The sequence below is a fragment of the Ochotona princeps genome, chromosome 3 (assembly GCF_030435755.1).
Source record: "Ochotona princeps isolate mOchPri1 chromosome 3, mOchPri1.hap1, whole genome shotgun sequence".
Lineage (NCBI taxonomy): Eukaryota > Metazoa > Chordata > Mammalia > Lagomorpha > Ochotonidae > Ochotona > Ochotona princeps.
In genome coordinates this window covers 9,697,583-9,712,926 of record NC_080834.1, presented here as the reverse complement: position 1 = coordinate 9,712,926, position 15,344 = coordinate 9,697,583, and the positions used below count along the sequence as shown (strand labels likewise).

Here is a 15,344-nt window from a genome sequence, read left to right as displayed (position 1 = left end):
CCACTAACAGTGATCTTCTCAGAATTCTTGTCAACACTACGTGAGTTGATAGACGTATGAAGAGTCCCTGCTCACCTAAGTTCCAGAGGAGACTTGTCTAATTTAAACAGTTCCTCATCTCCTACAGACCCGCGCACCATGCACCCAAGCGAAGATCACACTTGCTGTCAGGAGACTTCCCCCTCTCCCAGCGTGCAGCGCAGAGGGCGTCCCAGAGGGGGCAGCCGTAGACCGGAACCCGAAGCTGGGCTCAGGCCGGCGCCGGAGCCTGTTCGCTGCAGGACGCAGTCGGCGGAAGTGGCGAGGGCGGGGTCGGCGCTGCTAGGGAAGAGCTGAAGCCCAGCCAAGATGCTGCTGGACTTGTCGGAAGAGCATAGGGAGCACCTGGCCTTCCTCCCGCGAGTGGACAGCGCGGGTGAGGGAGCGCGGGGCGGAGGGTGGGGTGTGGCGAAGCTCCCGAGCTCACGGCCTCCTCGCTGTCTTGCAGTGGTCGCGGAGTTCGGGCGGATTGCTGTGGAGTTCCTGAGGCGAGGCTCGAACCCCAAAGTCTACGAAGGCGCCGCCAGTAAGGCAGGGAATTGGGGCGGGGGACGCATGTGCTGCCAGGATGCCAGAGAACGGGGTCATTGCGGTTGCGGGGACCTCTCTTTCCTTCACTCAGTTGAGTGTGCTGTAAATCTCATGCAAAGTGTTGGCTCGTCACTGGTTGCTCAAATACATGCTTTTGCAAAAGTGATGCTGTTTCCCACTGGATGCGGGGCACGCTTGGGTTGACACGATTCCCTGGAGTTCTCCTGCCAGGCTTGAAGTAAAGAGGACTGTATGCCTGTTGCTGCCCCACTGGTCGGCATTCTGTTAAGGCCTCCTGCTGGGACAGATAGAAGGCACCTGTTTGGAAATTCAGTGAAAAGGAACAGGAGGCTCTGACCAACTTATTTTTCATTGCAGTGTTTAGAAAAGTGCAATAATGAATGCTTTTTAAAATTTTTTAAAAAAGATTTACTTTTTTTTTTAGATTTACTTATTTTTTAAAAGATTTATTTATTTTTATTACAAAGTCAGATATACAGAGAGGAGGAGAGACAGAGAGGAAGATCTTCCATCCGATGATTCACTCCCCAAGTGGCCACAATGGCCGGTGCTGTGCCAAACTGAAGCCAGGCTCCAGGAACTTCCTCCAAGTCTCCCACATGGGTGCAGAGTCCCAAGGCTTTGGGCCATCCTCAACTGCTTTCCCAGGCCACAAGCAGGGAACTGCATGGGAAATGGAGCAGCCAGGACATGAACTGGTGACTATATGGGATCCCAGTGTGTACAAGGTGAGGACTTTACCAACTAGGCTACCGTGCCAGGCCATTAATAAGTGAATCTGGGCCCGGCAGAGTGGCCTAGCGGCTTAAGTCCTCGCCTTGAACGCCCTGGGATCCCATATGGGCGCCGGTGCTAATCCCGGCAGCTCCACTTCCCATCCAGCTCCCTGCTTGTGGCCTGGGAAAGCAGTCGAGGATGGCCCAAAGCTTTGGGGCCCTGCACCCGCGTGGGAGACCTGGAAGAGGCTCTGGTCTTCTGGCTTTGGATCGGCTCAGCTCTGGCTGTTGCAGCCACTTGGGGAGTGAATCATCAGAGGGAAGGTCTTCCTTTCTGTTTCTCCTCCTCTATATATCTCAATTTCCAATAAAAATAAATAAATCTTTTTTTAAATTTATTTATTTATTGGAAAGGCAGAGAGATCTCCCATCCATTGGTTTGCTCCCCAAATGGCCACAGTGGCTGGGGAAGCCAGGAGCTTCATCAAGGTCTCCCGTCCTTCACTGCTTTCCCAAGAGCATTATCACAAAGATGGATCAGAAGCTGGAACTCTAGCCAGCAACCCTTAAGATTGGCGGCTTTCCCCGCTACACCACAACACTCGCCCCAGCTGCCTATTTTTAAGGCAAGCTTGAGTAAAAGGATAATTGATGAGAGGTATTAAATATCACAGGATTGTTTCATTGCATGTTTTTCCTTTGCTCTGTCAGGAAAGCTCAATGTGAGTAGTGACACTGTGCAGCATGGTGTGGAAGGATTGATCTATCTGCTCACGGAGAGTTCCAAGCTCATGGTAAGGACTTGTGTGGACCGTGTCATGTCGCCTGGGTCCTTGTCTGAGGTCCAGGGCAGCCTGCATCCCAGTCTCAGCCAGTGCTGGGTACTGCACTCATGTGGCCGATTGTTTCCAATGGGATTGTGAAGACAGCCCTAAGTGGTAGGCCTGTCCCATCAATGTGCTGTGACTCGCTCTCGCTGCTGATATAAATATGAATGGCTGCTGTTACACTTGCCGTGGTGTGTGTATCCTGGGAGGGAGGCTTATGGATCCATTGATTTCTCGGCACTTCAGCAGTGTCTGCATGGATGGCGAATAGGTTGAAGAACTAGGCCTCTTTGCTTCTTTCCTGTTTATATTGAAAATGTTTTTTTATACATCAGTAGCTCATTATTTTAGAAGAGTAGGTGTTGGGGTCCTGTTAGCAAGAATGTAATTTCTTTTACTATGAATTTGAGGAGCTGATATTCTTTTTTGGTGCATCAATATGTTAGTGTTTACTAGACAAAGAGGAATTTTGACATTCTTTTCAACTCAATTGACTTTTAGATTTCTGAACTGGATTTCCAAGACTCTGTTTTTGTTTTGGGATTCTCTGACGAGTTGAACAAATTGCTGCTCCAGCTTTACCTGGACAACAGGAAGGAGATCAGAACTATCCTGAGTGAACTGGCCCCAGACCTTCCCACTTACCACAGCCTCGAATGGCGCCTAGATGTGCAGGTACGACTTATTACTGGAATCACACATACGCTTTTAGATTTGTGTCTGCTTACTGTAGCCTTTGTCACCTTAACCAAGCTCTTGTTTGAACTTGGTTTTTCGTTTTCTGACCCTTGCACATGGTTTCCTTTTTTTGCTTGAAACTTAACTTTCATTATCTTTGAAAGACAGAGGAACACTCACAGAGCGTACATCCAGTGGTTCACTCCTCAAAGGCCTACCAGCCACAGTAGGCCGGGGCCAGGCCAAAGCCACGAGCTCAGAATGCCCAGCTCTGTCCCCCACGGACTGGGAAGTACCACGTTCTCGAGCCATTGTCTGCTGCGTACCAGTGTGGTCATTAGCAGGAAGCTGGATCGGGAGCAGAAGAAATGGGACTCAAAGCAGACAATCCAGTCTGGGCTGTCGGTGGCCCAGGTGGAGACTGGTCCACTCATTCACCTCTATTATATATTTTTTTCTCTGTTATATTTTTAATGTGCTTAACTCAGTTTGATTTTCAAAGCTTGTAAGAAATCGGTTATTTTGGAAAAGGGGATAATTAGGCCAACTTTCAAGGTAATATTTACATTTAAAATTTTGTTCTTTAAGTATAACACAAAAAAGAGCTCACAGGTAGTCTTCAGTTCAGTGGATTACAACATGTTTTTTAAAAAAGAAAAAAACAAAACAAAACAAAACCCATAAAACAAATTGGACTCTGACCAGGATTCCAGAAACATCTTTCTTGCTGCCGTCCAGTGCTCCCCTTCCCCTTATTTCGGAGGCAGCATCCTGACTACTAACGTGTCCCACCTGTTTTTTAATCTGGCTGCTTCTGTACTTTTATTTTTGTACTTTTCAATTGTTTTTTAAAGACAAAGGGAGTTTTCAACCCATTGCGATCGTATCCCTTTATTAAGTAGTAAAAGGTGAATCGACCCACGTGTATTGACTGTCACCTATTTGCTAGTTTGAGCTACTCTAAATGCTTTGGCACAAAAAAAGTATAAGGCATGAATATTTTGGCGCAGTGGGTCAAGTTACTGCTTGGAATACCTGCATCCCATTTTGGAGTGCCAGTTCAAGACCTGGCTCCTCTACTTCCTGTTCAACTTCCTAGTGAGGCATGCTGGGAGGTGGCAGGTCCCAGTCACCCGTGTGGCAGAAGCACCCGAGCTTCAGGCTTTGATGTCAGCCTGGTTGCTGTGGACACTGGGGAGGGAATCAGCCAGTGAAAGATTGTCTTTCTCCCTGCCTTTAAATTTAATCAAATTAATACAAATTTTAAAAAAGTCATCCTTCAAAAACAAAAATTGTGAAATATGTAGTACTTTCTCAGCTGACAAAAAATGTCACTTAGCTAAAGGTTTTAGATAGTCTCAAATAACTAGGAAGTAAAGATAATTATAAAGTTCTGGAGGGGAAAAGAATATATTATTGTGTGAATGAAGATGCCAACCAGATTGCAAAATAATTTATACCTTGTACATTTCTGTGCTCATATGATCCAAAAAAGTTTCAGCAAAGGAGAGTGAAATTTTGGAAGGATGAATGAATGTATCCATGTGTTAGACCAGGAAGAGGCTCCAGGCTCCTGGCTTCAGATCAGCTCAGCTCTGGCTGTTGTGACCGCTTGGGGAGTGAACCAGCGGGCGGATGGAAGAGCTGTCTATCCTTTTCTTTCTGTATGTCTGCCTTTCCAATAAAAATAAATACATCCTTAAAAAAAGAAAAAAAAAAGACAGTAAAATAGGTTTGACAGAACAGATGATAAGAAACCCTTCTAAGTTTTTGGATATCATGAAGTTACTCAGGAAATCTAGCATCTTTGGACTGATCAGGATAAAATTGCAATTAGAAATGTGAAGAACTTAAGGCCTTCGCACGTTTTTTCTCTCCTTTTAAATTTTTTTTCTGCCCTCCCATTGCTTCTTGACTACTTTACCTTTCAACTTTGTTTGAATCAGGTTCAACAAACTGGCCTGTGGCCTGATCTGGCTTGTTGTCTATTTCTGTAAATAAAGTTTTATTGGGATACAGTTAGATTCATGTGTTGGCGTATTATCTAGAGCTGTTTTCATAGCATAAGGGCAGAGTTGAGTGTTTGTGCCAGAAACTGCATGATCAGCAAAAACTAGAATATTTACTGTCTGGCTCTTAACAGAAAAAGTTGGCTGACTTTTGCCTTACATAATGCCTCCCTCTGAGAGAAATTCCTGGTGCCCCTCGTCACAGTTAAATCCTGCTGGCATCTGTGTTGCCTCTGTTTTCCATAGTAAACTGTAAATTATGGGATATTAGGGCCATGCACATCCTGTTCTCTCTTCCTTCAAAGCTTCCACATCCCTGTACTCTGCATCTGTAGCTGTTGACCTTGTTTCCTGTTTAAGAAAAGACCAACCATCAGAAGAGAATTTTCACATTCTTCTAACCACCAAGTCTGTCATCCTGACTGCAACAGTAAGCGCTTGCTCTGCCTTCTGTCTTGTTAAACTCCTCTTTAAGAAACAAAAACATTTATAAGAGAGAGGGAGAGACAGAGATCTTCCATCTGCTGGTTCACTCCTCAGGTGGCCATAAGAAGGGCTGGGTCAAGCCAGGAGCCAGATTATTCCAGGTAACAGGAGCCCAAACACACGGGCTATTCTCCGTGGCTTTTTGCAGGTGGAAAGCTGTGCTGGAAGTAGAGCGGCCAGGACTTGAACCAGTACCTATGTAGGATGCCAGTTCAGCAGATGTTGGCTTTTGTCACTGCTCAATGCCAGACAGAGACCAATAAGGAAAGCTTAAAACAGACAGGAAAGAGTCAGCTTGGACTCCCATATACCTAACTAGGTAGGACACAAAGATTAGTTATTCCTCACTAAGATATTGAAGATATCTCTGCACACCCCTCCTAAAACTGTTCTGTTCCTCAACTGTTAATGTATGGCTTGTTTGAGGTATAAGCCTGTTTGGACTATCCTAAATTTCGCATAGTTCAGTAGAAATCACGCTTGAATACTTTAAGCTGCTAAATATATAAATGAAAATAGACACAAGTCAGCTGAAGAGTACCATATAACTATTTTAAGGTGTATAGCAGCTGGTTGTGTATAATCTATAACTGAAATGTCAATGAAGTAGTTACAGGATGTGGTTAAGAACTTGCATTTTCTAACATACTGGTCACTCAGTACCATGTCATTTAACTTCATTACGTTGTAAATTTTTGTTGAAGTCATATAGTGGCTTTTCATTGGAGGGGATGATATTCTGCCAGCCCTACTTTCACACCAGGGATGGTTTTCCAATAAAACTGTTGAATTTATCTGGAAAAAAAAACAGAAGTAAAAGCATAAGAGTTACTATTTTAAAAAAAAAAGATTTGTGTATTTTTATTGGAAAGTCAGATTTACAGAGGAAAGGAGAGACAGACAGAAAGATCTTCCGTCTGCTGGTTGACTCCCCAAGTGGCTGCACCAGCCAATCTGAAGCCAGCAGCTTCTTCTAGGCCTCCCACATGGGTTCAGGGTCCCAAGGTCTTTGGCCATCCCAGGCCACAAGCAGGAAGCTGGAAGGGAAGTGGAACATCCGAGACACAAACCAGCACCCATCTGGGATGCTGGCAGATGCAAGGTGAGGACTTTAGCGACTGGCTACCATGCTGGGCCCCCTGGTTACTCCTGATGGAGTTTAATCTCCTGTCCATAGGCAAGCTCTTCCTTCCGCAGTTAAACCCATCCCCATTTGTCCACAAAAAAACGTAGTTTCAGCAATTGTTCCCTGTTTTTCCCACATCATAGTTTGTTGTTGTTTGTTGTAATTTTTAGATAGTCATGACTCCTTCTACCCCTCCTAACAACACTATTTTTGCTTCCTTTTACACAAAAACTCTTTGAAATCGCTGTCTTTGCATTCTCTTTTTGGTAATGTTCAAATGCGTTTTTGTTGATTGGAATTGTGTGTAGTTGGAACCCTTCTATCATATGCAATATCCAGAGATATTCAAGGATGTGATACTGAGATAACTTACTGACAAGTGCCAGTATGGAGGACAGAATAGTTCTTTCTTCACTAACAATAAAAACCCTAACCATTGTGTCTATCTTAGAAACTTTAAACTCAGGCCGTTATTTCACAATGTGGAACTCCAAGTGCTGCAACTTTTAGCTAGCTTTCTGACTGGTGAAGTTTGCTCTGACAGTGTGCAGTTAAGGACTCCCTCCTAGTCTGAGGCCATTGCTGCACAAGATATATGCTGGAGTTAGGACTTTACAATTGTCTTTGCATATGTCCCTGTCAGTCTCCTGGACCAAGGCTACCAGTCCTAGCGTTTTACCCTCAGCTTGGGTACTTGAGAACAAACACCCTTTGCAGCTTCCCCAAAATGTCCCAGTGCGTGGATATGGTGTCCACTTGCACTCTGTTTCTGCTCTGCCCTGCAGGGCACCAACTGCATGGTGACGACCTTGCCAGCAGCTCCCACAGCCTCTGCTTTTTTTTTTTAAAGATTTATTTATTTTTATTACAAAGTCAGATATACAGAGAGAAGAAGAGACAGAGAGGAAGATCTTCCCTCCGATGATTCACTCCCCAAGTGAGCGCAACGGGCCGGTGCTGCGCCGATCTGAAGCCGGGAACCAGGAAACTCTTGCGGGTCTCCCATGCAAGTGCAGGGTCCCAAGCCGTGGGCTGTCCTCGACTGCTTTCCCAGGCCACAAACAGGGAGCTGGATGGGAAGTGGAGCTGCCGGGACTAGAACCGGCGCCCATATGGGATCCCAGCGCATTGAAGGCAAGGACTTTAGCCACTAGGCCACGCTGCCGGGCCCAACCTCTGCTTTTAAAAAAAATGTATATTTATTTTTGTTGGAAAGGAAGATATACAGAGAGAAAGATCTTCCATGCACTGGTTCATTTCCCAAGTGGCCACAGTGGCTGGAGCTGAGTGGGTCCAGAGCCAGGAGCTTCTTGTGGGTCTCCCACACAGGTGCAGGGTCCCAAGGCTTTGGGCCATCCTTGACTGCTTTCCCAGGCCACAGGCAGGAGCTGGAAGAGAAATGGAACAGCCGGGACAGGAACCAGTGCCCATATGCAATCCTGGTGCACGCAAGGCGAGGACTTTAGCCACTGGGCTATCTCGCTGGGCCCTCTGCATTCTTTCTATACCAACTCTGAGTAGGCTTCATTGTCACCATGCTACTAGTATAACTTGGTCAGGGTCATTGCATTTTCGTCTTTTTGTCATTTACTGTTTATTAGTGTTTGCCATGGTTAATCACTCCTTCCTACTTAAATACATTTCTTCAGTTGGCTTCTCAGAAGTTATTCTCCTTGTTCCCACCCAACCTGTTGCTGCTTCCCATTTTGTTTTGCTAATTCAGTCTCACCTCATTGACCTTTCAACCTTGGAATGCCCCAGAGTTGAGTTCTCAATCTTCCTCCCTTTTCTGTTCTCATTCATTAGCTGATCTCATCTGACTTGATGCCCTCATGTGCTCCCTTGTAAGCTAATACTCTGGATTTTCAGATTTCTTTCTTTATGTTAAACGTGTTCCCCAAACTCTAGACTTACACAGTGAAAACCAGTTTGACATCTCCACTTGGCTATTTGATGAGATTCAAATGCAGAACTGAATCCTGCCTTCCTCGTATACTCGCTCCCAAAGCAGCTCCCTCCATAATCTTCCCCTGAGTAAATGGCAGATCTATTCCTTCACTTACGCAGGACTAAATGCTTGGAATTTGGTATTCCTCTCTTTATTCTTCATCCCAGCCATCTGCAAATCAGTTTCTGCCTTGAAAAGATACCCCCACCTGACTGCATCCTTTCTATTGCTTGAAAAAAAAAAGAAAGAAATAGATAAATGCCATGCAAAAATTAGAACTTTCAGCACCTCTCGAAGAATCATTTTGGCCAGTGCAAGAGCCACGTTCCCGTGTGGTGTTATTCAATCCAAGCTACACCAACTCCAAGGTGGATGATTGCAGTCTGTAGTAGTTCAGGATGTGAGCCTAGAACATGGGTGCAAGATAAGTTCAAATCACAAATGAAAAGGATTTCTCCAGCGGCTGGCCTGTATCTTGTTAGTTAAGCATCCTTAACACAAAACAAAGCTAGCAATTAAAATAAGGACAATTTCCAGGACAACCACCAGCTACCATTTCGGTAGAAAATTCAGTAAGAGCGCCATTGAATATGGGGGGATGCTTGTCAGGGAGTCAACTGAGATAGGGCTTAGGACTTAGAAAACAGATGTAGTTGTCATAGTAAAACTTGGGATTTTGCACTTCGGATAGGGCAGCAAGCTTAGAAAAGGTGTTGCCATTGAGCATGCTTGGGTACATGCTGGCCACCACAGAAAAGAACGCGTTATGTTTCATTTATCCATCGCTGCTTTGCAGTTATTCAGTTATCACCGTTCGTTGAATATATGCTGTGTGCCAGGCCTTGTTGGACATGGCAATCAAAGGAAAAAAGTACTTCCCTGTAAGTGCATGCCAGTCTTAGGGCCAGTATTGTGGGTCAGCGGGTTAGACTACTGTTAGTCTTTGTCCTGACTGCCTGCTTCAGATGCAGCGTCCTGCTAATGGAGTTGGATAGGCAGAGGAGGATGGTGGTTGATCCCTGCCACACGTACGAGAGATCAGAGTGGAGTTTGTAGCTCTTGGCTTCAACCTGGCCCACCCAGCTGTAGTGGCCATTTGGGGCATGGACCAGTAGATAAATCTGTCTCTCGTTTCTTCCCCTCTCTCTTGCTTTGCCTTTTAAATCAATAAATCTTTAAAAAATGAAGTCATGGGCCCGGCGGCATGGCCTAGCGGCTAAAGTCCTTGCCTTGAACACGCCGGGATCCCATATGGGCCCCGGTTCTAATCCCGGCAGCTCCACTTCCCATCCAGCTCCCTGCTTGTGGCCTGGGAAAGCATTAGAGGACGGCCCAAAGCTTTGGGACCCTGCACCCGCATGGGAGACCTGGAAGAGGTTCCTGGTTCCTGGCATCAGATTGGCACAGCACCGGCCCGTTGCGGTTCACTTGGGGAGTGAACCATCGGACGGAAGATCTTCCTCTCTGTCTCTCCTCCTCTCTGTATATCTGGCTTTCCAATAATAATAAATCTTTAAAAAAAAATGAAGTCAAAAATTTGTGATAATAATCAATTGTAATGAGTTTGAATAGGCATGAACACAAGATATTTGGTATAAACTGGTCTGCATGTTCCAGGCGGCAGATACTGCTTCCCTGGACAAATCAGTGTTGGATTTAGCAAGCAGTTGGAAGTGGGGAGGCAGCGTCAGTTTAAATTATTTATCAAGCGTTCGATTTACACATGGTTCTTGCCAGGTGCTATGGCATAGCAGAGAACAAGGTGCACTTCTTGCTGTTCGGGACATCATAAGCAGCAAGTCACATGGGGAGAAGATCAGCCTTTGCAGCCAGGGCCCTTCAGGATGACCATGGAGGTGCCGGAGGGCTCGTGTTTGCGATGCAGCAGTAATTTCTGACGCATCGTTGACATTCAGTTGTGTTGGGGTGTTCTCTGACCTGGGCAGTCTGAATAATCCTTAGCCGGTTTTTTGTTTGGTTGGTTTTGTTGACTGGAGTTTTTCCCATTTTGAAGCCATCTTAAGTTACAAATTGGGCCCGGTGCTGTGGCCTAGCGGCTAAAGTCCTCGCCTTGAACGCCCCGGGATCCCATATGGGTGCCGTTCTAATCCCGGCAGCTCCACTTCCCATCCAGCTCCCTGCTTGTGGCCTGGGAAAGCAGTCGAGGACGGCCCAATGCTTTGGGACACTGCACCAGTGTGGGAGACCCGGAGGAGCTCCTGGTTCCCAGCTTTAGATTGGCTCAGCTCCAGCTGTAGCGCTCACTTGGGGAGTGAATCATCGGAGGGAAGATCTTCCTTTCTCTCTCTCCTCCTCTCTGTATATCTGACTTTGTAATAAAAATAAATAAATCTTTAAAGAAAAAAAGAAGTTACAAATTAAGCAGAATTCCTCAAAATTGAACTCAAGAGAATCATTTATCCAATGAGATGAATTTGAGTTGCTGGATTCACTCAGTTTAAGATTGAGAATATTTTTTATGATTTATTTTATTTTTATTGAAAGGCAGATATACAGAGAGGAGGAGAGACAGAGAGGAAGATCTTCCACCCAATGATTCACTCCCCAAGTGAGCCGCAACGGGCCGGTACTGTGCCAATCCAAAGCCGGGAACCAGGAACCTCTTCTGGGTCTCCCACACTGGTGTGGGATCCCAATGCTTTGGGCCATCCTCGACTGCTTTCCCAGGCCACAAGCAGGGAGCTGGATGGGAAGCGGGGCCGCCAGGATTAGAACCGGCGCCCATATGGAATCCCAGCGTGTTCAAGGCGAGGACTTTAGCCACTACGCCATCGTGCCAGGCCCTAAGATTGAGAATTTACTGAATGAGTATTTCCGCGTAAGATGAGATGCACAGAGCAGCTTCCAGAGCATCTTGGGACTAACGGAGATGCTCTCTTCATCAGTGGTAGCTGTTCTGGAGTAGGATTTTCTGCTTGTGGCAGGAAGAAGGGATGTCGGATGAGACCAGATAAATGACCAGGAAGCTAATAACAGGATACAAAGCCTTTCATTTTTGAGTTACTGGAGCCTGGTAGTGAATGAACAATTACCGTCTAATTATGGTGCACTTGCTTATGGGAAACAGATTAATCATCATAGTTCAATTTCTTGCAGGAATATTTTCCCAGACATCAGAAATGGTCAGCACAATTGATACCCTTTCAAAAATTGCTGTTATTACTGTTATATTTACAGGGAAGATGACAGAATTTTTGTCTGCATTACAAATAAGGGCATGTCTAGAACGTTGGGAGTCACCATTCTTTATTCTGTAGTACTGAGTGTCATTCTTGTTTCTGAGAAAAAGTGAAGTCTGATGAGGTCTTACTAGGTGTTTGTGAAGGATGTTATATAATCTCTTCTAGAATTCTGAAAGAATGTTATAGATACTTCTCTATAAAGTTACTGATTTAGGTATCATACTGTTGAAAAGTTGAAGGGTAAATGGAATGACTTAAATATTTCCATGAAAAATATATTGCTTAATTACAAATGTAGGTATATTCCGTCCATATTAAAGCCTATGCAGAGGAAATAAACAGAAATGAAGAGTACACAGTTAAGTAGTTTTTCTGCCATATTTATAGTCTGCATATCTATCCTATCCTGTCTGTAATTTTCTGTACCAGAGAAGTGAGCTTCAAGATGTGCTTTTCCTTAGGATAGCTAGTTTTTTCTTTTTTTAAAGATTTATTTATTTTATTACAAAGTCAGATATACAGAGAGAGGAGGAGAGACAGAGAGGAAGATCTTCCGTCCAAAGATTCACTCCCCAAGTGAGCACAACTGTCAGCCCTGCGCGGATCCAAAGCCAGGAGCCAGGAGCCAGGAGCCTCTTCCAGGTCTCCCACATGGGTGCAGGATCCCAAAGCTTTGGGCCATCCTCGACTGCTTTCCCAAACCACAAGCAGGGAGCTGGATGGGAAGTGGAGCTGCCGGGATTAGAACCCGGCGCCCATATGGGATCCCGGCGTGTTCAAGGCGAGGACTTTAGCCACTAGGCCATGCCGCCGGGCCCAGGACAGCTAGTTTGTTTGGAGACCAGCATACCTAAATGGTTGACATGCTGTTTCCAGAATCTTTGGGGCCTTGTATTTCAGCCTTGAGTCACTATCTTGGGTTTTTTTATATAGTGCTTACTGAGATCTTTTGGTCATTTTTCTCTTAGATTTGGAGGGTTTTTTCCTTTCATATTAAGTCAGAGGAGTTAATCATAAATTCTGGATGAGAATCATTCTTTTTTAATTCTTTTTTTTTTTTTTAAGATTTATTATTATTGGAAAGCCGGATATACAGAGAGGAGGAGAGACAGAGAGGAAGATCTTCCATCCAATGTTTCGCTCTCTAAGTGAGCCGCAACGGGCCGGTGCTGCGCCAATCCGATGCCAGGAACCAGGAACCTCTTCCAGGTCTCCCATGCGGGTGCAGGGTCCCAAAGCTTTGGGCCATCCTCGACTGCTTTCCCAGGCCACAAGCAGGGAGCTGGATGGGAAGTGGAGCTGCCGGGATTAGAACGGCGCCCATATGGGATCCCGGGGCGTGCAAGGTCAGGACTGTAGCCACTAGGCCATGCCGCCGGGCCCAGGAATCATTTTTGGCTGTATATGCACTGCAGAATATCTTCTTCCAGTTTATTGCTTGTTTTCTCCATTTTTATTTTTATTTATTTATTTTTTTCAGATTTATTTATTTTTATTACAAAGTCAGATATACAGACAGGAGGAGAGACAGAGAGGAAGATCTTCTGTCCAATGATTCACTCCCCAAATGAGCATAACGGCCGGTGCTGCCCCGATCCGAAGCCGGGAACCTGGAACCTCCTCCAGGTCTCCCACGTGGGTGCAGGGTCCCAAAGCTTTGGGCCATCCTCGACTGCTTTCCCAGGCCACAAGCAGGGAGCTGGATGGGAAGTGGAGTTGCCAGGATTAGAACCGGCACCCATATGGGATCCTGGGGCGTTCAAGGCGAGGACTTTACCTGCTGGGCCACGCCACTGGGCCCATTGTTTTCTCCATTTTTATTTATTTATTTTTCCAAAATTTATTTATTTATTTAGGGATAAGAGAGAGAGAGAAAGGCATCCTCCCTCGGTCCACTGCTTTGCTCCCCAAATGGCCACAGCAGGCAGGATTGGACTGGGGCAGAGCAAGGAGCCACCTCCGAATCGCCTGTGTGGTACGAGCACCTGTGTCATCCTCTGGTGCTTTCCCAGGCACATTAGCAGGGAGAGGGATCAGAAGTGGAGCAGCTATGACGCTAGGGGATGCTGGCATTGCAGGCAGCAGCCTAACTTGCTATACCACAATGCCAACCCCGGAAGTATTCTTTGGAGGGTAATTGTTACATTGATTTGTTGTTGTTGTTGTTGTTAAAGACTTATTTCTTTTTATTGGAAAGGCAGATATACAGAGGAAGAGAGACAGAGAGGTAGATCTTCTGTCTGCTGATTCAGTCCCCAAGTGGCCACAACAGCAGGTGCTGAGCCAATCAAAATCCTGGAGCCAGGAATCTCTTCAGGTCTCCCACACAGGTGCATGGTCCGAAAGCTTTGTGCCGTCCTCAACTGCTTTCCCAGGCCACAAGCAGGGAGCTGGATGGGAAGCAAGACCACCGGGACCAGAACCAGTGCCCATATGGAATCCAAGGCCAGGACTTTTGCCAGTAGGCCACCACGCCGGGCACTGTGTTACATTGATTCTTATGTATTAATTTCTTTACAAACAACTTTTGATTTTGAAGTCTTATTATTCATCTGTAACCCTATTTTTGTGTGTGTTTTTTTAAAGAATTTATTTTTAAAAGGCAGAGTTAGAATGGCAGAAGCAGAGATAGAGATATTCCATTTGCTGGTTCACCCCCTTGATGGCTGCAAAAGCCAAGGTCGGACCAGGCCAAAGCCAGGAGCTTCTTCCAGGTCTCTTACATGGCAGCAGGGGTCCAAGTATTTGGGTCATCCTCTACTGCTTTCCCAGGCCGTTAGCAGGGAGCTGGATCTACAGTAGGGTAGTTCGGATTTTAACCCAGCTCCTACATGGGATGCCAGCACTGCAGGTGGTGGCTTAACTCACTGTGTAGGAATGCTAACCCCTGTTTTTTTTGTATTGTGTAAGATATTTATAACAGCACACATTCATGCTGCTTATTAAATCATTGCTTTGCTCTTACTCCATGTAAAATCAAGCTGGCAAGCAGAAGTCTCAGGCAACAGATCAAACCAGCAGTGACCATGAAGCTACACCTGAATCAGAACGGGGAGCGTGCCACCGAAGTTCTACAGACGGACCCAGCCACGCTGCTGCATCTGGTGCAGCAGCTGGAACAGGCGCTGGAGGAGATGAAGACGAACCACTGCAGGAGAGTGGTCCGCAACATCAAGTAGGACGCTCGGAGGCACGCGTGCAGTGTAATCTACAGCAGCTGTCTCTCCGAGTTCTTCATTGGGAACATCTCATTCCGTGACATTTCTTTCCCTATTCTAGGATACCAAAAACTTCATTTTCCTGATCCTAAATGTGGCCAGCTACTTGACAGATTCATATGAATTTTGTATTTTATTATTTAAACAGGGTTGCATCAACTAGAACTGCATCTGTTTCATTCATATCTTCTGTATATAGAAATGATAACCTGTTTTTGGTACTTGTTTTGACTGCTTTTTCTTTTCTTCTTTACTAATCAAAATTTGCAAGTAAAGCAGTGTAGTACTATTACTATACAGAATATTTCCACGTAGTTTAATTTTTTAAATTTTCAAATCACCTCATGATGTTAATAGCCACAGAGTAATTAAAAGTAAATGTAGGGGCCCGGCGGCGTGGCCTAGCAGCTAAAGTCCTCGCCTTGAACACGCCGGGATCCCATATGGGCGCCGGTTCTAATCCCGGCAGCTCCACTTCCCATCCAGCTCCCTGCTTGTGGCCTGGGAAAGCAGTCGAGGACGGCCCAAAGATTTGGGACCCT

At 45.6% G+C, this 15,344-nt stretch overlaps 1 protein-coding gene across 1 annotated transcript; it reads left to right on the top strand.

Annotated features, from left to right (window-relative positions):
• Positions 1-289: 289 nt before the first annotated feature.
• Positions 290-15,014, top strand: COMMD2 (COMM domain containing 2). The gene is made up of 5 exons (XM_004597701.3): positions 290-415; positions 488-565; positions 2,019-2,101; positions 2,636-2,809; positions 14,566-15,014. The coding sequence occupies exons 1-5, from the start codon at positions 349-351 to the stop codon at positions 14,761-14,763; spliced, it is 600 nt and encodes a 199-aa protein (XP_004597758.2). The 5' UTR covers positions 290-348; the 3' UTR covers positions 14,764-15,014.
• Positions 15,015-15,344: the final 330 nt, after the last annotated feature.

Bases quoted from the DNA above. Each gene is read 5' to 3' on its own strand.
- COMMD2 (XM_004597701.3), top strand. From the start codon at position 349: ATGCTGCTGGACTTGTCGGAAGAGCATAGGGAGCACCTGGCCTTCCTC. The intron at 416-487 runs GTGAGGGAGCGC...GCTGTCTTGCAG, and splicing joins CCCGCGAGTGGACAGCGCGG to TGGTCGCGGAGTTCGGGCGG. The intron at 2,810-14,565 runs GTACGACTTATT...TGTAAAATCAAG, and splicing joins AATGGCGCCTAGATGTGCAG to CTGGCAAGCAGAAGTCTCAG.